Genomic DNA, 24,212 nt, shown 5'->3' with positions numbered 1-24,212 from the left:
CTAGGTTTATTTTTTTTTCTAACATTTTCTTTTCATTGATAAATGACAACTTGAAAAATTAAATCACAAAAAAAAAATCAACAATTTAAATAAGTCAAAATGACTAAGCTTTTCCATTGTCAAAGGGTATAGTGAGAATCAATAAGTGGCCACAGGTGACCAACTGACAGTACATAATGTAACCAGCTATGCGATGGTGTAACAAGTAGTTTTCTGAGATATACCCTTTTCTTACAGTTTGTAAAGCCTTGCATTTCAAGTAAAATCCGGCAATGAACTAGGATCATCCCTGAACATAAGAACTAACACATCGGTGATAAACATTGAATCATAGGTAGTGTTTTGTATGTCGTTACGCCTTCATGGAAGGTGAGAGGGCTACTCCAAATTGCAAGAGCAAGCGAACAGCATGCAGGCGCGTGGGCTACACAAGCTTTTAACGGTAACGTTAACCGCGGCTCACGCGGTTAGCAGTAGGCACTGGGCAGGCGCAAGAGGGTGACATTCAACAACTGTTTATTTTTATTACTAGGGAAAACTGAAGAGTCGTGGCGTAGGCCTATCATTTACTGCATCTAAAAACGCACAGTGGAGCGTACGCTATGGCTCGTTGTGTTTGGCCTCGTTTCTAGCCTGTAAAACGATAATGTAGGCTACTGATTCTTGTAAAAATATATTTATGATGGAAATGGGGAAATGTAGCATTGTGTTAAATGTAAAATAAACAGCAGTTCAAACTATTAACCGATAGACAAGCTGCGCTTATACCAGACAACTGTAAAGAGTATAAGACGTGTTGTCACAAATGTAGCCTATCAATCTACGATCCGCAAAGCAGTTCTATCAGAACATATATTCGCAGTAAATATTCTTGTTTAAAAAGCAGCTTTAGACCTTCAGTTGCCTATGCTTGATTAGTGATCTATTATAAAGTGCATAGCATGCAGCTTCATTCATGTTCATCTGTGAAACTGATCCAAAAATGTCAAACTAGTAGCCTACAACTAAGAATCCATACAACAAACAGGATTTCTGAATACCTGTGCGGTTTTGTGTGACGTGACATATTATTTCTCGAGATTCGCTTTAGTTGCCAGTAACGCTGATCCTATTTTTGCTATTTGCCTATTTTGTTGTTGTGAGACAGTGTTCAGCATGTCAGTAGAATCTGACCACCTTCGTACTCACTATCACGAAGTACACTATCGCTCACAACACTAGGTGAAGAAAGGTCAGAGGTGACCTCCATGGCGACGAAGCCGGCGCTGGAGCTAGCGAGCCGCGGTGCTAAGCTAATGCGTGGATGCGAGGCAGAGAGTAGTCATCCGGTAGCCGTGCAGCAACGGCAGAGTTGGTCCAGTTTCGGGCTCCGCAGCCCTGTGTTCTCACGAAGAACCCGTCGGGTCTAGGGGATCATTCTGGAACACAAGCAGAACAGGAATCAGGATGAGACCACAATATTCCATATATTTCCCTCTGAGAGGTCAGCCTGTCTAGATCGGGGGTGTCAAAGTAATTTAACATGAGGGGTCTAGACGAAAACAGATTGTACCAATCAAGGTTTAATCCAGAGAATTGAGGGGTTAGTGGTCAAGGCTTACCTAGCTCTCTGGAGGAGGGGCGTGTGTGGAGTGGCACTTGTTTTTCTAGGAAGCAAAGAGAAAAGTCTGCATCAGATCACTGCCATAGAAATGTGTTCTGTTTCCGTGGTATATCGAACACATCATTGTGGAATAGTAAATATGTTGTGATACTTTTTGATGCAGGCGGTAGTGGAGACTGTGGTCTGACAGCCATGGGTGTCGGAGAGACTCTGCTGCGCTCATCCTCCAGCTAGAGATTGACACACACACACACACCGTCCAAGTCGAGTTTACACTAAATTAACACAAAATTCTGAGGGTGTGATGGAGTTACAGGCATCACGGTCTTAATCTTCAAGCTCATGGCGTCATACTTGGAACGAATGTATCGAGGAACACACCTTTTGCTCTTGACCAGCAGACGAGTGATGAAGTCTTTGGCCTCCTCTGAGATCTCTGTAAACTCTTCCTCCTCGAAGTTCCACTGGCACGCCAGGATGTTGTTCAGCGTTTCATTATCATCGTCGCCCAGGAACGGGGATAGGCCGCTAAGGCTGTAGGGAAGTGGAGAGGTCAACTACTGGAATAGTGTGCGTGTCTTGTGTCAGTGTGTGTGTGTGTGTGTGTATCAGGCCTCACAGCATGTAAGTGATGACCCCCAGGCTCCACATATCAGTTGGGAATGAAACAAACTCGTAGTTGATGACCTCTGGAGCCAGGAACTCAGGTGTCCCAAAGTTCACCCTCAGCTTCTCCCTGGGCTTGTACCTAAATGGAAGGGGTAAGATAATTATACAGTATATACCTGTAAAGCAGCACCAAGAAGAGGGGAGGAGGGAGGAAGTACAGTATCTTACCTCCTGGCCAGACCAAAGTCGATGATCTTGATCTTGTTTGTGACTCGGCTGACACACAGAATGTTCTCCGGCTGCACGAGGAGCGAGCGGCGCGACACAGGAGACAGAGAAAAGACCAACGTTAGAAGTCTGTCGGCTGAGGAGGAGGTCCAAGGCGACAGGGTTGGCTAGCAACTGCCGCTAAGACCGTGTGATGTGCTAAGTTCAATAGCAGGTAAGATTACCCTGGCCTACCTCTACACATTCAGACAACTGTTTCTAACTTTCTGCTCGGAACTGACGTCAAATCTCTCAAAGAGACAGTGAGAGACGGCTGTTCGAACACACCCGACTGCCCAGAATCCCTTCCCAGGTCACAGCCAGTCACACACGTACCTTAAGGTCAAGATGGAGGATGTACATCTTGTGCATGTACTGCAGGCCCTCGCTGATCTGACGGATGAACAGCACGGTGTCCAGCTCCGTCAGGTTGTAGTTCTCGTCGATGATGCGGTCGAACAGCTCCCCACCGTCCACGCTGTGGCGTCCGGAGTAGAGGACACACCGTTAGAAACGCCATCGCAGAGACAGAGAGGGAGACAGAGAGAGAGAAAAAGAGAGAGACAGAGAGGGAGACGGAGAGAGACAGAGAGACAGAGAGAGAGACAGAAAGAGAGAGAGAGACAGAAAGAGAGAAAAAGAGAGACAGAGAGAGTGACAGAGAGAGCGACAGAGAGCGACAGAGAGAGACCGAGAGAGAGCGACAGAGAGAGACCGGGAGAGAGAGAGAGAAAGAGAGAGAGACAGAAAGAGAGAGAGAGAGACAGAAAGAGAGAAAAAGAGAGACAGAGAGTGACAGAGAGAGCGACAGAGAGAGACCGAGAGAGAGCGACAGAGAGACCAGGAGAGAGAGAGAGAAAGAGACAGACAGAGAGACAGACAGAGAGAAAGAGACGGGGGGGGAGACAGGGAGGAGGGGGGGAGACAGGGGAGGTTCGTGAGCGTTTCACCCCCCCACACACACACTTTCTTAACCCTCGTGCTGCCTTCGGGTCACATGACCCAAAGGTTCATAACGAACCACCGTTGTGTTTACCCGATTTTACCCAATACAAAAACAAATTAAAATAATTTTCTTTTAACCATCGCAATGTGGGGGGTCTGAGACAGCCCAACGGTTAAAAGAATATGCTTCACTTTGTCTTTGTATGCGGTAAATCTGTCGCAATACGAAGGTGGGTCACAATGACTGATGGGTCAGAATGACCCGAAGATAACACAAGGGTTAAAGACGCGTGAGCACTCACTATTCCATGACGAGGATGATGTCGTGGCGAGATTCGAAGGCAGCGTACAGCTGGATCAGGTTGGCGTGGTTAAGCTGGTTCATCACCTGGATCTCGTTCTTAACCACCTCCTGTGAAACGACCCAGAGAAACACACTTGTACTGACTCTCTCTCCAGACAGACAGACAGGCAGTGTGCATAGTTTACTAGGACAATCAGATAGCTACTTGAGCCATCTATTACTCAGAGAAAAATCATTCAGACTTGCCAAGACATATGACCCTAACTCCACCCAATCACGTCTCCCATTTTAAGCAGCTGACCAATGGTAGGGAAGGTGAGACACTGACCAACTGCATATACTAGATGTTTGTGACTGCGTTTGGAAATGATTCACTATCCAACCATCTGGGTGTTTGGGAATCTGGTGTATCTACAATGCCTATGACGTGTGTTCTTGTAAATATTTCCCAGTCAGCTTCTATATCAGGAACATTACCTTCTCCTTCAGGCTTCTGGCTTTGATAATCTTGGCAGCCAGCGTCAGACCTGACGAGTTCTCCACACACTTGTGAACCTGTCCAAAACGTCCCCTTCAACCCCCCCCCCAAGGAAACAGACAGAAACGTCAAGAATGACAACGATTCTACTGATCAATCCAGGACGCGCCAAAGCTTATTCACCTCATGATGCCATCAGTCGGTTACATTGGTAGCCTATGTATCATTACCCAGGGCATGTGAAAGATGTGTTGGCGTGCAGAGTAGTAATCTTCAGGCTGAGACTTGGGTTTAACACTGGCCTGTTGCATCACAGGGGGCTGCTGTTATGCACTTGCCCCCCCCAGCTCCCACCAGAGGCTCATAATCATCTGCCCTTGAAGGGGCAATTAAAAGAGCTTGGGGAAAAACTTTTAACTGGCTCCGTCATGGAGTTGGATGTTTCCTTTGATTTCATTAGACAAGGCCGGCATGGGCATAGTGTGTGTGTGTGTGTGAGAGATTGTAGGGTCGTTTTCACATACCTCTGGAGTATAAATAAACTGCCTGACTGGTGTTATGAGAGCTGAGAGTAGGGGAGCTTAGTGTGTGTGTGTGTGTGTGTGTTAGGGGACCTTAGTGTGTGTGTGTGTGTGTTAGGGGAGCTTAGTGTGTGTGTGCTCTCTCACTCTTTTCCTCTGACTCACCCTCCTAAGACCTCCTCTCTGTTGATGCTGTAGAAGGTGGCTATCTGGTGAGGTTTGGGTACCACAATGCGGTGTTCGAAAGGGGCAGAAGGTGGAGGGCTGGAGTCTGACGGAGAGAGAGAAAGAGAGACAGGTAGAGAGAGAGAGAGGAGCTGAATGTAGTGAATAACTCCATGACACTGTCTCCATGTCCCATTTGCCAGCTGTGGTATGCTGGTGACGTTCAAGCCTGCATAGTGCCATGCCATTGGATCTGGGTAGCGACTTTCTTAAACTCTAATGTCCTTGACCGAAAGGCCAATTCTAGTTGTCTCTGCCCCGTCTATCAGCATGCAAGCATATTATAGCCACACCGATCTGGTCAGCTTCCAAGAAGCTCACAATATCAGGATGGTTTCGTCTAACTTCCTGCTGGCCAGGCCAATAAAGACATGGAAGCTACAAATCCATCAAAACCACTAATATTCCAGCTCTTACCGATCATGTACTCTTTCACGCTCGACTCTCCATCCACCTCCTCCGACTCCAGGGAGTGTGATTGGGCAGTGTCCGGCTCTTCCTCCTCAGGTACTCGTCCTCCCTCCTCCTCCTCCACTCCCTTCTCCTCCACCTCCTTCTCCTCCACCCGGCTCTTCTTCAGGTCATCCTTGACCACCTCCTCCTCTGTGACTCGTCGTTTACTGCTGGCCGCCACCTCAGAGCTAAACGCAAATCAACCCAAAGAAAACGACACCAAACAAATTTAAATGTGTCCTTGCGCTTTGAAAAGACGCCAGTGAGGATGTGAAACGGTTATCCATGCAGATGTGTGTTTTGTGAGAGAGGAGTACCTCTCCAGTGACGGGAGACTGCTCTCAGGATTCTGTGTGGGAATGTCGACAGCAGGCCGAAGCACCTGCTGTTCTGATGTCTCCTCCTCCTCGCCCTCTCCTCCTCTCCGCTTCTCCTCCTCCTCCTCCTCCTCTCCCGGAGGCTCCTTCACCTTTAGCTCTCCCTCCTCTTTCTCCTCCTCCACCTCCGACTCAGAGTCCCTGAAAACGTCTCCCTCCTCCTCCTCCTCCTGCTCCTTCTCCTCCTCCTGCTCACCCGGGCTGCTCCACCCCTCCTCTTCCCCCGCTAAAGAAGGGACCGCTGGGACGTGCTGTTCACCCAGGATCAACCCTAGTAACTCCGCCCTTCCTCCACCTCCTCCGTCCACACCAACCCCCTCAGCCTCCGGGTCGCCATGGGAACGCTCTGTGTTCTCCCTGTTCAGTTTCTCCACCTGATCCTGTAGCAAGGCCTCCCTGAGGGGGGCGGAGTCCCTGAGGGGGGCGGAGTCTGCAGGGGAACAGGGGAACACACACTGTCATCGACTACCACCTTCCTATCGGTCACGTGGAACGACCTGATGTACTTCCTTGTTCGTTGTGTCACAGTAGTTGAGAAACGGAGGTGGTTGAAGAGTTAAAGGGAGAACTGTGTCCTACCTGTTGAGTCTGGGGGACTCCTCTTCTTCTGGGTCTTAATGCCCTTTGTGTTAAGGTTGGACTTGTCCTTCCCATCCTTTCCTCTGAGGTCTTTCACCTGGGAGAGGGAAGGAGGAGAATTGCCTTAGAAGATCCCTTTGAAGTGCATTCGGCTTTGTGACGTCTGTGAAGCACACCGGTGACGTTAAGAAGAGGAGCTGCTAGAATATTGTCGTCGCTAGGATACACCGAACAACATTCTAGTCGCTAGGATACACCGAACAACATTCTAGTCGCTAGGATACACCGAACAACATTCTAGTCACTAGGATACACCGAACAACATTCTAGTCGCTAGGATACACCGGACAGGGAACGGCAACACCAGGCAGTTTAACACTTTGTGTTTTGGGTGTCAAACTATTAAAACAATCAGCACATTTGACTCGTGAGGGTCTTCTGTTCCCCAACTGTTCTTACTCACAGTCCCAATACTACAAGTTCCATCAGAGACAGGAAGTTCCATCAGAGACAGGAAGTTCCGTCAGAGACAGGAAGTTCCTTTATGTGTCAGATGACATGACCGGTCTCCAGTCTCTTTTCCACTCACCTCACGTTTCCCTGGACGCATCAACATCGCAAAATATACACTGACTCCCATCCTGAGAGCTGACAGTCCGTTATCTAACTGACGGTAAAGCACTGATCTAAAACAACGCTACTCTGGTCACACATTAAATGTAGGAGAAGTTGTCAGCCTGTCTGTCCCCTGTCCCCCGTCCCCCCTCATGGTGTCCTGAGTTTTGCAGCATCTTAGGTTACGAGCAATGTGGCGTAATAAATCAGAACTTATGAGTGTTTACCTAGCCTTGCCACCCTACCAACCTAGCCTACAGCGGTCGAGTCAGCCTACTGCACAATATATCCTGGTGAGAGGACACACACACGCCTAACTGGAAGGACTTCACACATAAATGCATGTTTCTGAAGAACTACAAGCCTAGGACACATTGATAACGTTCCTCCAGAGTTGAGCATCATTGTTGATCTTGAGTTCCAGTCAGTATGCACGCCGTTCAATAAGGTCATGCCATCAGGCATTGCAGACAGGCATAGTACAATGTAGGCTTACTGTGGCCACAAACACAACTGGCAGACATGACACACCGTTCAAAGAAATGTCACACATTCACAGAGTTATTCGCAGTCGACTTCATAGCTGGAAGGCAAACACAACACTTCCAGAATCATGTGCCTCTCTAGTGACTGATGGCTAAGCTTGAGTGTGTTGAGGGGTGAGGCTGCTTCAAACACTTGTCTCCAATCTAAGAGATTCTCACACAGACCAGTGGGCTGGGTTACAGTTTACAGGGACTACCAAGGTAGCATCCTGATCAAACACGGACAATGTTCTTAAGTTTTGGTCGAGTTCCAGAGCAGTTACAATATTAGTTCGAAGGCTACTGAGGCAAATACAGTGCAGTTCAGGCTCACGTCAGATTACCTCAAAAATCAAAAAGACCGTCAGAGAGGTGTTGCTGCCACTGCCCCTAGCCCCACCCCACCACTTCCAGCCACTTACCTTTCTGCTAGCTTTACTGACACGGCCTTTAGGCTTCTTAAACAGCAACTCCACCAGCCTGGAGCTCTTCACCACGTCCCCGACGAAGCTGATGATCTGCTGCATGCCCTCCACCAGCCTCTCCACCCCCTCCAGCCTGCACCCCTGCTGCTCCACCCGCTCACTGGCCTCCAGCACCACCCCCTGCAGCTCCCTGCCCGCTGCGCCCACCTCCGTCCCGCCCCGGCCTCCCTCTCGCAGCCAGGCCACTTCCCGCCCCACGACCCCCAAGTCCCGGGACAGACCGTCCAGCCGGGTCAGGACCGTCTCCTGCAAGCTGAGCAGCTGATCCATCTGTGAGCTCAGGGAGTCCATGCGAGTCTCCACGCAGCGCAGATCTCCATCAGGCCAGGCGGACGAACAGGAGGAGGAGGGCGCTTTGTCCAGTCCAGCCAAAGACGGCCTCTTCCCTCCTGGTTTCTGCCCGTGTAGAGGTTTGGGGTCGTACACCTTGGCCAGGGAGTTGACCAGACTGGAGTTCATGGTTGTTTCGGCAGTGGGCGGTAACTACACTAAGCAGTCACTGTCATTAGCTGTTTAGATCAAAAGTCAACAACGACCAACTCTTCCCTGTTCAGGTCTTCGTTCAGAATATAGACGTACTCCGAACAGGCAATCAAAGGCGGAACTCACTTCAGATTAGCTCGGGCAAGACCAGACCATTAACAGCTCCAAAAGCAGCAAAGACAGAGTGGGTGACAGGCGCCTGGCCGCTCACTCAGGGGTTCTCTCTTACTCAAGGCCCACATAACAACTTATAAGAGTAGCAGGGGCATGTCCTCCACTAATACACAGTGGGCCCCGCAGGACGTCAGAACTCGAGTGGCCACTGATGGAGGCTGATGGCCCGGGAGGGTGGGATGGACGTGTGACATCCGAGAGCTTCTCTAAGCCCTCGGGCCAGGTGTCAGAATCCGGAGAATTTGCGTTTGAAACCTGATCTTATCCGAATAACAAAACGACCAAAGTGGAGGACAGATAACGCAACCACGTGTTCGAAAACCGACAGCGTTTCACTGGACAGACCCTGGAAGGATAACCTCCCAAAAGGGACGGTTTCTAAAAAAGGACAGCCTCTAAAAAAGGAATAATCCTTCAGATGTTTTGAAACACAGGAGAAACTGTAACTGTCTTTCTCCTCTGCCTTGTCACATTGTTCCGTTGTGTTGAAGAGGAGTAACAGGTGTGAGCGCACGCAGTCACTAAGACTTTATTAACCCCTCTGGACCTCTGCATTGTGGGTATTTCTGAACCTCCCCAAATGCCAAACGGTCCTCTTGATCGACCTGTTATTCTCAGAGCGGATGTGTGTAGTCTTGTAAAACTGAGATTTGAGCAGCAAAGGAAAGTGAAGAGTAGGACCAAGAAAAATGAAGCTATAAGTTCCAGGATTTAAGACAAGCCCGGGGCTACAGTTCCCAGTATAGGACAGCTATCTGAGGTGAAAGGTCACCTACATTTCCCAGTAAATTGACTGCTATCTGAGGTGAAAGGTCACCTACAGTTCCCAGTATAGGACGGCTATTCACCCAACCTGAGGTGAAGGGTCACAGGAAACAGGAGAGATACAGTACCACCAAACAACTACGACAGTATGAAAGGGATCAAAACAGGAAACAGGAAATATGTTCTAAGTGGCATTCATATTAACAGCCAGGGATGAAGACTAAGGTCAGCGTGTGATATGGCGTTAGTGTTTCCTACTGCGCTGTATCTTGTTCTACTCTGAACAGATTCATAAACAAGCTGAGCAGCACAGGTGAGGATTCCAAGGTGCCACATCACTTCCTGCCTACACTGATCCAACAGGTATACAATACTGTGCTAAAGTCTTAGGCACAAATATATATATATATTTTTTTTTATAAAAGGATTGAAAAAATACTTTAAGACTTAATGGAAATTAAAATAAAAACATTTGTCAACATTGTACTTTTATACTGCAGCACAAATACAGAAGACCAAAAAAAAATATTGAAGAAAATATTTCTGTAAAATACTTTTTCACAGTACTTGGATTCTACAAACCGAGGAATGAGGGCTGAGGATGTTTAACTGGACCTCGACACCCAATTCTCCTGAATAAGCAGTTTAGAAAAGTTTGGTGACGCAGAAACCCAGCCTTGTCCCTCCAACCTCACGCACACGCACATGCACACACACACGCACACACACACACATACACAGGCACACACACAGGCACACACATGCACACACACAGGCACACACACAGGCACACACACAGGCACACACATGCACACACACAGGCACACACACATGCACGCACACAGGCACACACAGGCACACACACAGGCACACACACACACGCACACACACACATCCTCCAGCCTGACCGGACAAGATGGGGTTAAAGACCACAATGCCCATTCCAGATCTGCACGCTACCCTGTAACATAAAAGGCATTTCGTTTCCAGCCCATGGCAGACACAAGCTACTGACACAAGCTACAGACACAAGCTACAGACACAAGCTACAGACACAAGCTACAGACACAAGCTACTGACACAGCAGAGACGTTCCTCAGCATCCACCTCATAGACTCTGTGTGACAGGATAGCAGTGGGTTGGTCCAATCATATCTTCCTCCAGTACTGTGCAAAAGTCTTAAGCACAGAAAAATAAATGCTAAAATGCTTTAAGACATAATGAAAAAATAATAATAATTAAAAAAATCTACAAATGTTACACCAGGACACAACGTGTTAAATGAACACTTTTACATTTGCTGTGAATGATCGTGTATTTTTGTCATGAAATATTACAAAATAAAATGTGGGTTCAATTATATCACAGCACCTCATCTGATCACAATAATAATTTTTAAGTTCAACTCAAATATGTTGAAAAATGTTAACTCAAATACGTCAACTCCTCCAAACTAGTTCCTTGGGTCAAACTGTTTTACCTCAACCTGCCACTAGAGGTCAGGAGAGAACTGAGGGACAGCCATGGTCTCTGCTCTTCCCTGGAACACAGTGTTTGTAGTGTTTCTGCCAGTCTCTGTCTATGCGTTGACAACTCATAAACTTGGCCTGCAGTCACATAACAACTTTAACTACTTGCTGTGAAAGTGTGTCACTCAAAAGTTCAAGACCCTGGTATTGACCTTCCGAGCAGTGAACGGGACTGCACCCGTCTACATCAAGTCTCTCCTGCAGCCCTACACCCCCACCCGTCACCTACGGTCTTCTTCAGACAACCGCCTGGTGGTCCCACCGCTCAAGACCGCCCGGTCCCAACACAAGCTCTTCTCCTGTCTGGCCCCCCGGTGGTGGAATCAACTCCCCACTTCCATCAGAGACACTGACTGTCTCTCCACCTTCAAGAAAAGGCTCAAGACGCACTTGTTCCGGGAGTACAACGGTACTTAGGAATGGTTCGCTTGACCCGATGTTAGTTTCCTCAAGGATCACAATGACTCTTGCTTAGAGACTTGTTGCTCTTGTGGTTAGTGGTAACTGACTTAAATTTTTGTACTCACTGTGATATATTGTTTTATTATTGTTGCTTGATTTTTTTCCACAGGTACACTTGCACTTATAGCAGTTCATGTTGTTTAATTGTAACTTGTTTAACTACATGCTCTTATGGTTCTTCCCTTTGGCACTTATTTTGGTTGTTCACAATGTGTGCTTCATGTTTTGGCTACTCGCAATGTTTTGTGGCTATCTCGTTGTTATGATCAGTGACCTATGCACTTTGTAAAGCTCTCTCTTGGAAGTCGCTTTGGATAAAAGCGTCTGCTAAAAAAAAAAGTCCAGTTGCTCAACCTAATATTGTGTCCCTCCTTCATTCCTCTCTCTCCTGACAGTTTTATTATTCTTGTTTTTCCCCAAGGCTCCCAGCTAGCCCCTTATTTCTCTCTCTCTCTCTGCGTGTGTGTTTGTGCATGTGTGTGTGTCTTCTGTCAATGTGACAAGAAGGTCCATTAGGTGCCAGAGCAGCACTGGTAATGAGTTATGCAAACGTCTGTTACCAGACACCAGTGACAGGCCAAAGGCAAGACGACTCCAAGTGAAAACAGCACATTCTCAACCAGCCCTCAGACCACAGGGAGAGAGAGAGACACCCACAGAGAGAGACACAGAGAGAGAAAAGAGTGAGAGACACATAGAGAGAGAGCGAGACAGAAAGACACAGAGAGAGAGAGAGAGAGAGAGAGAGAGAGAGAGAGAGAGAGAGAGAGAGAGAGAGAGAGACAGAGTGAGAGTGAGAGTGAGAGTGAGAGTGAGAGTGAGAGTGAGAGTGAGAGTGAGAGTGAGAGAGAGAGAGAGAGAGAGAGAGAGAGAGAGAGAGAGAGAGAGAGAGAGAGAGAGAGAGAGAGAGAGAGAGAGAGAGAGAGAGACAGAAAGGAGGACTGACAGAAGGATGGATAAACAAACGCAGTAACACGGAGATCAAGACCAAAAGAAGTTGGAACGGGGCTTTAAAGTCTTTAAAGAGCGGCATGAGATCCGTGGTGATGAAGTGAGCGGGGTAGCAGGTGAACGAGAGAAAGAGGACGTTCGCTAGACTGGTCTTGACATGGCAGCTGGTCACACTGTGACACCTGATATAGAGATGACTTTCTCAGATCTGCATACTTAACTGTGTCCTTTCTCCTCTGACACATTCTGCTCTTCTCTCTCCCTCTCTTTCTCCATCTCTCTCTCCATCTCTCTCTCCATCTCTCTATCCATCTCTCTCTCCATCTCTCTCCCTCCCTCTCTCTCTCCCTCCCTCTCTCTCCCCTCTCCATGTTTCTCTCTCTGTCATTCATCTAGCAGCTAATTTAGTCCCCAGCTATGTGGATGTTTCTCACATTAGACAAGAGGACAGGGAGTGCCTCTGTCTTATGCACGCATTAGCACAAGGAGCACACAGACACGCACACACACACGCACACACTCTCCCTGAGGAAATGCAAACAAATGACATTGACCCACTCAAGCTTTCGAGTAAGATTAATACAAACGCTGAAATATAGTTAGTGTTTAAAGGCTCCTCTCTCTGGTTGAGACTAAAAGCGACGCTGGTCGACACTGCGACACATGGAGCCGACTCTGACAGACTTTACTGCTGATGGTTCCACGGCTGTAACACTTAACGAGGAGTGTATTACGTTTACTTTATGACAGGGTTTAAATAAGGTTTTGAAAGGTGCTCCACGGTTTCCTATTTAAAACAATTGAGTGTGTGCATACAAAGCACAGCCTGTCATGACAGGATATGAAATAGTGATTTAAGAGAGCCGGGATGGAATAAAGTTGTCCTCTCATGTGATGACTGTGTGAATTTATGTGTGTGAGTTAGCGAGATAGATATTCCACAGTCTGTTCCAAATGGCTGAGCCAAAGTCATGTGATTGAGAAATCTCACACTTGTCACATGATACAGTACATTACATCATACAGTAACAGCTACAAACTGATTTGATTGATTCATTGGGAAATTGATTAGGGACCATTTGAGCCAATGCAGTTTCTTTCACATTGTGTCATTGGGTGTGCTCAAGCCTTCGGCGAGAGCACAACCTTTGTTCTCTCACATATATATTTATTTATTATTATTATTTATTTTCGCCCCCCTAAGGATCAGTCAATATTTGGACTACATACACAACGGCGGTGTCAAAAGGTTCGTCTTGGTAGCGATTGCGTTGGTTGTATTTTTATTTACGTTCCGTTGCATGGTTTAAGTAGAAATTGCGTTTTTGTGGTGAAAAGTGAAGCTAACGGTGGCTAATTTGCTAGCCACAGTCACTGACGTCACTAACGTCACGAAAACACGCGTGACTACCTGTAGCAGAACATTCGTTTCACATCTGTTAACTTGGGGGATAGCTAGGCTAACTATAGCTTTACTGCAAGGCAGCTGCAGGAACGCCACAAGCAAAGAGGCCAGGGTGATAACTATTTACTCATTTTACTTTGTGATGTGAAACACAATTATGAAATGTAATGTACAATATTAGCTGATATTATTAAGGAAGTAGGCCCACATCTACTTTTGGAAACGGTAGTCTACTATTTCACTGAAGCATTAGCATCATGACGTTAGCCTCTGTTGCCCGGGCAACACATACTACAGTGGTCTATGATGTAGCGTTATCTGTTTTCAATCTTTAAAATAAACATTCCTCACAAATACATTTTCGTTGTAGGATTTATTATGACATTACAAGTAAACGATTTGTGGGTGAAATTATCATTACCTGTGGTTTCAAACCAGTGTTGCTCACTGCAACGCTGTAGCCTACGCGAGACACTACAAAAACATCTACACAGCTGTAGGAAGTCAAACGGCGACAGAACATGTTCGGCACTCCCCTTACTTAAATCCAAAGTCTATCTAACTGCTAACCTTAACTTAATTGCCACAGCCTAAACTTTGTCAATCTGTTCATGAAAATAATTAATTTCAGCCTAAACCGTACAACGGAACGTTAAATCCAATTCAACCAACGCAATCGCTACCAAGACGAACACAGCAGTAGTCTACTAGTACTGTACCGTAGTAGTACAATTTACCGGGGCAGCTTCTCCACACAGGGATAGCGCACTTTGCGTTGTTACTGTTGTTACTTAATGATTGCTACCAGTGAGCTTTTCATGAAAGCGATTTTCCACTAAATAAATGTCAAGCTTATTTATGTTTTGGGGGGAATATTTTCAGTTAGAAGATGGTACTGTTTGAATCGCGATTCAATCTTCTACTGCCGGTAACGTCGTAGAATAATCTTCAAAGGGGGTTCTTTATTCATGAATGAATGCAATGAGTAGGCTAAATGCATGAAAATATCACGAGAAGGGAAAAACTTAAAAGGACGTTTACGTCATAGAGATTAGGTCAATTTTTACACCGTTCTGCCAAATTTATTCGTTTTGATTCAACGATGAGGATGCCTTTTGCAGGGGAAATGAGAAGATCTATTTCATTCTACATTTCACTCGTATTTTCAGTTGTAAATGAGCAGCAAAAAAAATGCTTTTAAATCTATGTAATCTTTATAAATAATAAGTATGCATTTTTATATAAAATATACAGAAATATCAGTTTAAAAATGTCATTCAAAAACGGACCCCTGTGCAACTGACGCAAGCAAGCACACCCTACAATTTCCCCAGAAATTGTACCCTCTCTAGTTCTTATTTAATATCTGATATAAAAACAACACAGATGTCTTAACCCTTGCGCTGCCTTCGGGTCACAATGACCCGAAGATAACACAGGGGTTAAGGAGAGGTGTGTGGAACCAAAATGAATCACAGATCACATTTCCTCACATCAGATGTCTTCTTCCAGGGTCCGAGAGGTGATCGATCACCAAAACCAGCTGAGCTCTGATATGCACACTGCACACAGACTCACTACATTTACATTACATTTAGTCATTTAGCAGACGCTCTTATCCAGAGGGACTTACAGTAAGTACAGGGACATTCCCCCGAGGCAAGTAGGGTGAAGTGCCTTGCCCAAGGACACAACGTCAGTTGGCATGACCGGGAATCGAACTGGCAACCTTCGGATTACTAGTCCGACTCCCTCACCGCTCAGCCACCTGACTCCCAGGTACACAAACTCTGTGCGGCCTTTGCCTAGCACACACTAGGCACACACTCTGTGCTGCCTAGCCTAGCACAACCTACACACACACTCACTACGCTCATTACAAGAAGTTTTTAACAAGGGACCTTTTATGGAATTCCATGCAGGTTCATTGCAGGGCCATACATTGTGTAATTTCATAATAGAATTGTAGCGCCAGTGTAATATCCTGTCCTCCGGGGAAACAATTACAAGCACACCTGTACAGGTGAATCCTCAAAGCTCTGCATGCAGACACACACACACACACACTCTCTGACACAAACACACAAACTTTCTGACACACACACACACTCTCTGACACAAACACACTCTCTGACACACACACACACTCTCTGACACCCACACACAAACACACTCTGACACTCACACACTCTCTCTACCTGGATGTCTGAGGACGCTGTGTCCCTTCTCCTCTTGTAGGAGAAAATATTCCAGATCCTTCTCCAGAGGAAAGAAGCCACTAAACAGACACTCCCCACGATCCATATATCCTTATCCTTCAGGAGGTTTTCCATGTTGTCGGAGGCGGCTGTCTTCACAACCTAGAGCCGCCTGCGCTGTTATTTCAGTCTCTCTGTCGCCCGCGGCGATGGCGTCTCTTGGCCGAGCGACACGTTGTTGACATCGGAGTGCTGGCGAGCGGCGATTACGAAAAGGCTGGGCCCCTCTGAGCAAGTCCGTCGCTCTCTCTCCCCTCGCGCCCGGGAAGGGACCAGTCTGGCCTGTCACGCTGTTAACCCCCTTCCCCCTACCTGACCCCCCCCCCTAACCCTGCCCCCAGCCAAGGGACCTAAAAGGAAAGAACATGCCATCTCTGAGATGAGACAGGGACAGGTGTCGAGTTCAGGGTGTTGTAGCTCGGCACACGTATAGAAGGCGCTGGCGTGAGCAGAGACTGTGGTATCCTTTAACTTTGTACACAGCACTTGTACATGCATGCACACACAGCCCTGTGTCCCCGGGGCACTAAGTACACCCAGAGGAGGGGGGGTCTGTTTTTCTCCCTCCATGTCACACACACACAATAAGACACTCGGAAAACAAACACCAAATACACACACACACACACACCTGTGCCTGTGGGGTCCTAAGTATACCACAGGGGGGGTCAGAGGTCAGAGGTCGGGGAGCAGGTGCAGCTGTTCATGCAGGGCCCAGCTAAGACAGCGTCCTCTCCCTCCTCTGAGCTACACTGAGTACTAAACACACACAGGAAACGACATGACAGGCCGCTGGAAGACAGGCGGGTGCACTTCTGAGTGGGATTCAACGTGAGAACGCTCCACGTAACCCAGTCCTGAGCGGGGCGCACGGCCGGTGGCCTGGTTCTGGGCCTTGTGACAGCGGCCAGTGGCCTGGCTCTGGGCCGTGTGACAGCGGCCAGTGGCCTGGCTCTGGGCCGTGTGACAGCGTCCGGTGGCCTGGTTCTGGGCCGTGTGACAGCGGCCAGTGGCCTGGCTCTGGGCCGTGTGACAGCGACCAGTGGCCTGGCTCTGGGCCGTGTGACAGCGTCCGGTGGCCTGGCTCTGGGCCGTGTGACAGCTCCCAGCTGTCCGAGGAGGGAAAGCCACCTCTGCTCTCAGATGAACTAGATCCCTGCGGCTCCACTCAGCTCCATGTCTAACAGGCGGCAGCAGGTGGGAGGGCAAGGGTCGAGAGTAGGACACCTCGCAGGAACGACACACACACACATTTCACACCTCTCACACCCCCGCCCCCCCTTCCTGCATGAGCGGGATCAGGGGAGGACCGCTGAGAGTGTAGCAGGAAGACATGGCTCGGGGCGGAACGTGTTGAAGGAGAAACGAGGAAGAACTCGCGATAGACAGAAGAGACATTTGAGAGAGAAAAAACGCAGACTGCAGATATGGAATGGGAGGGAAGAAAGGAGAGAGAGAAACAGAGAGAGAGAGAGAGAGAGAGAGAGAGAGAGAGGGGGGTTGTGCAGTCTGATTGAAATAGACTCGGCTCTTAAGTTACAGTTGCAGCCCTGCATCTCACTAGAAACCCTCCCCACGCTGCCCATGCGCTGAGAGCCAGTGTCTCAGTTCCAGAGCTGAAAGCGAAAGCAGCTCTTGATTCGCGGCTTTGCCAGCGTATGAGACTGGAGCACGTGTTGTAAAGCTCAAACTAAGTCTTCAAACAGTCAGTCACCTGGCCTGGAGTGCACGGCCTGGTCAACATGGGACTGAGCACCTTCCTGATCGCTACTCTGCCAACACATCTTTACACCAAACACGTGTGACGACCGCCTCTTAGCAACAACCCCAACCTTCACAGCTTGAGGACATTCTTCATACATTTATCAAAGGGCTGAGATAACACAGTAATAACAAAACAACTCCAAATAAATAGGAGTTTTGCAGGCGTGATGTCTTGTTTTGGTGTGAACTGTGGCTTGAAGGACACAGAAGTCTGGAGTTGGCTGGTATAACTACAGGCATTCACGTCACTAATAGAGACACGCATCTCCCTCTAGGGGGAAAATGGCGAATAGCAAGCTGCCACATAGATGAATGAATGGGTATTTAACATAAAATAAACGCTCAATGGTCATTTTCCAATATAATATAAAACATATAAATATTCCCCATCTCTGCTGCTAATATTTGTATTACTGTTGTCTGATACTTTTGCTGTAGGCCTACACATGATAAACCACTCAGTTCACTTCAGATGTGTTTGTCTGTCAGGTGTGTGTGTGTGTACACTTGCACTTATAGCGGTTCATGTTGTTTAATTGTAACTTGTTTAACTACATGCTCTTATGGTTCTTCCCTTTGGCACTTACTTTGGTTGTTCACAATGTGTGCTTCATGTTTTGGCTACTCGCGATGTTTTGTGGCTATCTTGTTGTTATGATCAGTGACCTATGCACTTTGTAAAGCTCTCTCTTGGAAGTCGCTTTGGATAAAAGCGTCTGCTAAATGAATAAATGTAAATGTAAATGTGTGTGTCAGGTGAGCTTTACCTCAGGACAGTCTCCCTTCAGCTCCATGTGTTTGAGCTCCCAGAAGCTGCGCATGGTCTCCACCTTCTCCAGGTGGCGGTAGAACGCCAAGCGACCCAGCCGGAGGCTGTTGCTGCGGTTACGTATCCCCTTCAGCCCCTCCATCTTGTCCCCGCCTGGCGAGGTGGGGCGAAGCGGCTGGGGATCCGACGCCTGTCGTTTCCGGGCGGGGGTCAAGTCACTGCGACCTTCCACACACGGAGGTTTTTTGTCTGATCTAAACCAAACACGCAGAACAGAACACAGGAGTGGGGTTAGACGTTTTCCGACAGGAACCATCAACACATCGCGGAATCTTTCAGTCACTCAATCAGTTCCACTTGAACGATCTCTATCCCAGGGTTTCGTTGAAAGGGATCATGTAGGGCAGGCTACTGTACAGCGAGCTGATCGTTACTATGAAGCAAAACCTGATGTAATCAAACGACCGGCTCGCTGATCCGGCAGACTACACTAAAGAGTTCAGTCATTTGATACGATGCTGATGATTTAACTTCATTTCGTCCGCTGAAAAAAGTATTCTGTTGGCGTCCATAGCAACGGTCAGTTATTAATAGCGTCCGTCTCCTTGTATGATGTCGAAATGCTGTAGCCTAATTGACCAATCAAAAAGAAGTATTCAACAAAGCCGTGTAATAAATACGGGTATGGCATGACCGTGTCTTGGTCACTCTCAGTTACGGGTCAGGCAGTGCGGAGTGATGCTATACCAAAAGAATCTCCAGCCAGGCCAGCTGGCGACAGCTGGCTTAATTAGGCTTGTACCTGTAGAGCTTCCATCATCAGAACCAAGCTGGCTCATGGGGGATATTCATGTTCATATTTATAGTTGTCTGCCAGGCACTCAGACAGGCCTCACGCTTTCCACGGAGGTCAGAGAGTTGGGGTTTTAGACCCAGCAGCCAGATCTTCTTGTTCCTGAGTGCAGCGTTGGATTTCAGTCCAGAGTTTCCATCAGAACACCTGCCATGCGAGCCGTCGCTACGGCCACATTCTGCGTTCCCCCACGTTCTGCGTTCCCCCACGTTCTGCGTTCCCCCACGTTCTGCGTTCCCCCAAGTTCTGTCCGCTGTTTGTATGCAGGATCACGAAGCAACACGTTTGTTTGAGAATAATAAGTAGCTACTAAAAGGAAGGTTGATGGAGTTAGAAAAAGATAAATCATTGTAGTACGTGTGTGGTGAGGTTGTGGGGGGTAAATCTCCTCATGCAGCAGCAGCTGGACATGTTGTTGTGTTTTGGTGACTGAACCTTCTCCCCTGATGGATCCTTCCAAACACACTGCTATGAAGCAGCTGGTGACCTGGCCACCACCCTGTCATTTTCATCATGTCATTTTTGGCTGTGTGAACTCGGCGTGACCTCCGGGGTGACCTGGGGAACCCCTGGAGTGAGAGGGGGGGGTGAGGTGACCCCTGGAGTGAGGGGGGGGGGGTGAGGTGACCCCTGGAGTGAGAGGGGTGGTGAGGTTACCCCCGCACACCCACTTTAACGAGCTTATTTTGGGGAATCCCGTAAGAAAGGTCAGAGTTCGGGCAGAAGGAGGAGGGGTGTGTTTCTGTGTGTGTGTAAGCACGTGTGTGTGTACGCACGTGTGTGTGTGTGTGAGGAACAGGTGTTTTCTGCGTACTTGTTGAGGGTTGTTTGAGCGATGCCGTAGCTTGAGTTGATGGGTTTTTCCTGGATTGACTAGTAATCCAGTCACATCCGACTGATTCATCAGTCCTGTGTCCCTCTTTCCTTTCTAATCCTACTTGAGGGACTGATCGGAGGAGCTTCATGAGTTTCAGATACTTGCTCTGAGGAGGGTCTAACTTGGACTGAAGCGTTTACACTCCTGGTCGTCTGCAAGGTTCTGCTCCGTCTGCCCGGTAGCGTCCTAAAAGATGTCCGTCCGAACGTTTTGTGTTCCAAGTGTCTAAAAAAACGCTTCTTTGTTGGGTTGTTTGAAGTGTATCCCCCCCCTCCCCCCCCCCCCCTCCAGCATATCCACATGAGCTACCAGATCAAAGATCAGAGCAGCTGTAGTCGTCAAAACACAGGGAACCCTTGCAAGCCCGGCCCCTGCCCCAGCCCCGGCCCCAGCCCCGGCCCCTGCCCCAGCCCCTGCCCCGGCCCCAGCCCCTGCCCCAGCCCCTGCCCCAGCCCCTGCCCCGGCCCCAGCCCCACCTCAGGCATCAGGTATCACTTCATCTATTTATACTGGGAGTCAACACAAGCCTGGAGATATGGAACACCATCCACTGTTCATTAACCGGATCATGCTAATTGGGAGCATGACAGGATGTCAGGTTAGCCTTTTCAAACTTCTCCCTCAAGCTGTAGCGACACCCACATTTCTCGGCAACATTCATCTGACGGTTTCTGCTCAAGGTCTTGTGTGTGTATGTGTGTGAGTGTGTGTGTATGTGTGTGTGGGGGGGGGGTCTCCTGTGAAGTCGTGGGTAAATGTGTGTGTGTGTGTTTCTGAGTGCACAGTATGTAGAGGGATTCCCTTGGCTCATCCTCTCTATGTACCATGTGTTTTCAAGCGTTACAGTGGAGAGGATAAAGAAGCCTAGTACAACTGTCAGTCAGAGACAAGGGCTCCCCTCTGGGCTGGTTCTACCCTCTCTGGACCATCCATCACCTCCCCTCTCCACTCCTGCCCAGGCTCCGTAGCATGGCAACACCTCATGTTTGAGCCACCAAACATAACAGGGGGGGCTGTTGGCCGTGGAGATGGCGTCAAGATGCCTCGTCTTTGACTGGCAGCTTGCATGTTTGGTTGCTGTGGACTGACACAGGCCTAAGTCTCGAAATAAACCTCTGACTAATTGAGGGCGACGATGTCAACAAACCGGTGATCACCAGGCCTGAGGGGGGCCTGATTTTGTTGTTGTTTTCTCACTAAAGAGACAAGGAACTCGAATGAGAGGCTCCTCTTAGTAGCAGATGCACTGCTGCATCATTAGTACAGGATGTTCCTCAGTTAAATGAAGCAGTCAGCATGTTTTTCCTCTACACTTATCATTTCTTCACCTTGGCCATCTTCAACCCCCCCTCCTCCCCCCGCCCGGTTCAGGAGAGCCAAGGCTTTGATCGTTGCTAAAGCTGTTTTCAGTTTCTCTGATCAGAGCATCGCCCGCCAGCCCTCTCCAGGCTTGGCTGATGCTGAAAGGCCTGTGTGAGGGTATAGATTACTGCACCGAAAGTGTTGCAGAACCCAATCCCAAATGTATGTTACACACAAGCGTGAACGCGTGCACACACACGCTCGGACACACACACACACACACAGAAACAAACTTGCAATGCGTGTTGAGGAAAGCTCTGAATTGATAAACTGCATGAATTCATTGAAAGTGTAAAAATACATAGATTGCAATGATCGCAAACCCACACACACACCCACACTCACATCAAATGCAAAGACATTCACCCGCACACACTTGTAACCCATCCTTCACACACAGGCGACAGACGGCACTGCTGAAGTGTGTAACTGTAGAACTACTACACTGCAGAACTACAGCAGATGTGTCGCACTGAAAAGAACCCAAATTAAACTGTAAACACGTGGGTCACTTTATCTGTGGTAATATGGGGAGCCATGTACTGTTGTTTTAGTGTGTAGCTTCTTTGTTGTTGTAGTAAATAACAGGGAGGTTTATGGTAAATAAGCTCTGCATGTCTCTACAGTACATCAATGCCATTTATTTTCTATATGTATTAAGTAAATTAAGGCAAATTAAGACTTATAACTTATATAACTTATTAAACTTAGAACTTTGTTTTTGAGATGGACTGTAGCACAGGAGACAAATAATTATTTAAAAGTTGTGTTCAGCTACACATTTAACCAAATTGGTTATGCTATCTTAAACTTAATCACCCTAACATTAATTAGAGTGAAGAGAGTATTATGTTGACTGGCACTATGCTAGGGATGCAACTAACTCTATAGGGAAAGAGGTGCTGGAATCCTGACCCTTCTAAGATATGATTGAAATGTAACACTAAGAATAACATAACTATTAAGGCAGCTATATATAATACTGAACAGGACTAAATAACTGAAAGATCAAAAGTAGATAACCTAATAAGTTAATTCTGTATGAAGATAAAAGTAAATGTAGCAGGTGAGAGAGTATCTAGAACACGTCTCACTTTTTGACAATGTTACAACTTATAACATTATTTTACTACTCCCCACTTTCTACTTCATGGCGAAAAAGCAGTGAACACAATGAAAAACGCTTATAAAAGATGTACATGTTAACGATTTTTTTTTTTTAAAGCACTGCACCCTAAATAACGTAGAACTCACCCTGTATGTTTCGGTATGTTGGCAATAACTAACATCTTCTTCTCCTTCCCTCCCATGTCTCTCATGGAAGCAGGTCGTCTCCCTCTCCTTCTTCCTCGTGTCTTTCCTGGTCGTCGAACGTTTCTGCGGCTTAGGTGCAGCTGTCCGGCCTCAGAGGAAGTCGGCTTGCAGGTCAGTGGGACACACAGCTCTCTGGTGTGGGCTTGTCTCAGCGGAGGGAGTGGTTCTGGGAGCAGGGCTGCACTGGAGGAGGGAGAGAGAGAGAGAGAGGGAAGTCTAAAGGCAGGGGGGGCTGGAGAGGGGCTGGGGGGAGGGGGGCTGGAGGGGATGAGGCGGGCGGGGGGGGGGGGGGGGGGGGCGAGGGTGGTCTATGCTCTGATCCCAGGAGTCTGGCCCAAGGACACAGATGGGAGTGGGGAGGAGATGTGGGGAATGTGGAGAACAGTGTGTGTCTCAGCGGGGAGGGAGGACCAGCGTTGTGGGGTTCCATGAAGGGGACGAAGGACTGAGGTTTGACAGCGTGTGCTGAACTGTAGGCTAGATCACAGGGACGCGGTGTTTAGGAGTTTAACGAGTGGAGGCCGGGAGTGTTCAGTACACCCAGACTGGGAACGAGGTGTGATGCTTGCTGGGAGGGGATGTAGGAAGGACCTTTGCACCTGGACTCAGTAAATATAGGGCTTTAATGGACCAGCAGAATGACCTCGCGGCCTACAGGCCACTCTCCTTAAACACCTTCCCACCTTTAACTCCATCAGTTCCTCTATTTTCCTCTCAAGTTCCTGTTGGCACACCTGTCTCTCTTTGTCGAATGTCTGTTAAGCACATTCTTTTTATCCAAACACCTGCCACCCCTCACTCCATCTCAAGCTCTCTCTCTGTCTCTCTCTCTGTCTCTCTCTCTGTCTCTCTGTCTCTCTCTCTGTCTCTCTCTCTGTCTCTCTCTGTCTCTCTCTCTGTCTCTCTCCGTCTCTCTCTGTCTCTCTCTCTGTCTCTCTCTCTGTCTCTCTCTGTCTCTCTCTGTCTCTCTCTGTCTCTCTCTGTCTCTCTCTGTCTCTCTCTCTGTCTCTCTCTCTGTCTCTCTCTCTGTCTCTCTCTCTGTCTCTCTGTCTCTCTCTCTGTCTCTCTCTCTGTCTCTCTCTGTCTCTCTCTGTCTCTCTGTCTCTCTCTCTGTCTCTCTCTCTGTCTCTCTGTCTGTCTCTCTGTCTGTCTCTCTCTCTCTCTTTCTCTCTCTCTCTCTGTCTCTCTGTCTCTCTCTCTGTCTCTCTCTGTCTCTCTCTGTCTCTCTCTGTCTCTCTCTCTGTCTCTCTCTCTGTCTCT

The 24,212-nt window shown here is 48.0% G+C and overlaps 1 protein-coding gene across 2 annotated transcripts; it reads right to left on the bottom strand.

Moving 5' to 3' along the window:
* mylk4b (myosin light chain kinase family, member 4b) lies at positions 1 to 22,971 on the bottom strand. Of its 2 annotated transcripts, XM_062452949.1 has the most exons (15): positions 22,893 to 22,971; positions 18,545 to 18,800; positions 6,362 to 6,458; positions 5,723 to 6,212; positions 5,370 to 5,593; positions 4,893 to 4,998; positions 4,206 to 4,299; positions 3,727 to 3,836; positions 2,816 to 2,957; positions 2,441 to 2,511; positions 2,223 to 2,351; positions 1,985 to 2,137; positions 1,755 to 1,833; positions 1,602 to 1,646; positions 1 to 1,418 (listed from the first exon to the last, which is right to left on the bottom strand). In XM_062452949.1, exons 1-14 carry the CDS (start codon positions 22,955 to 22,957, stop codon positions 1,602 to 1,604), a joined length of 2,061 nt encoding a protein of 686 aa, XP_062308933.1. In that variant the 5' UTR covers positions 22,958 to 22,971; the 3' UTR covers positions 1 to 1,418. The 2 variants fall into 2 exon arrangements, with proteins under 2 accessions (XP_062308933.1, XP_062308934.1); XM_062452950.1 differs by lacking the exons at positions 18,545 to 18,800; positions 22,893 to 22,971 and adding an exon at positions 15,954 to 16,264 and having other exon boundaries at positions 3 to 1,418.
* Between the last annotated feature and the right edge of the window lie 1,241 nt (positions 22,972 to 24,212).

The sequence above is a fragment of the Osmerus eperlanus genome, chromosome 26, assembly GCF_963692335.1.
Source record: "Osmerus eperlanus chromosome 26, fOsmEpe2.1, whole genome shotgun sequence".
NCBI lineage: Eukaryota > Metazoa > Chordata > Actinopteri > Osmeriformes > Osmeridae > Osmerus > Osmerus eperlanus.
The sequence above is the reverse complement of the archived record's forward strand: the minus strand, read 5'-3'. Positions and strand labels throughout refer to the sequence as shown.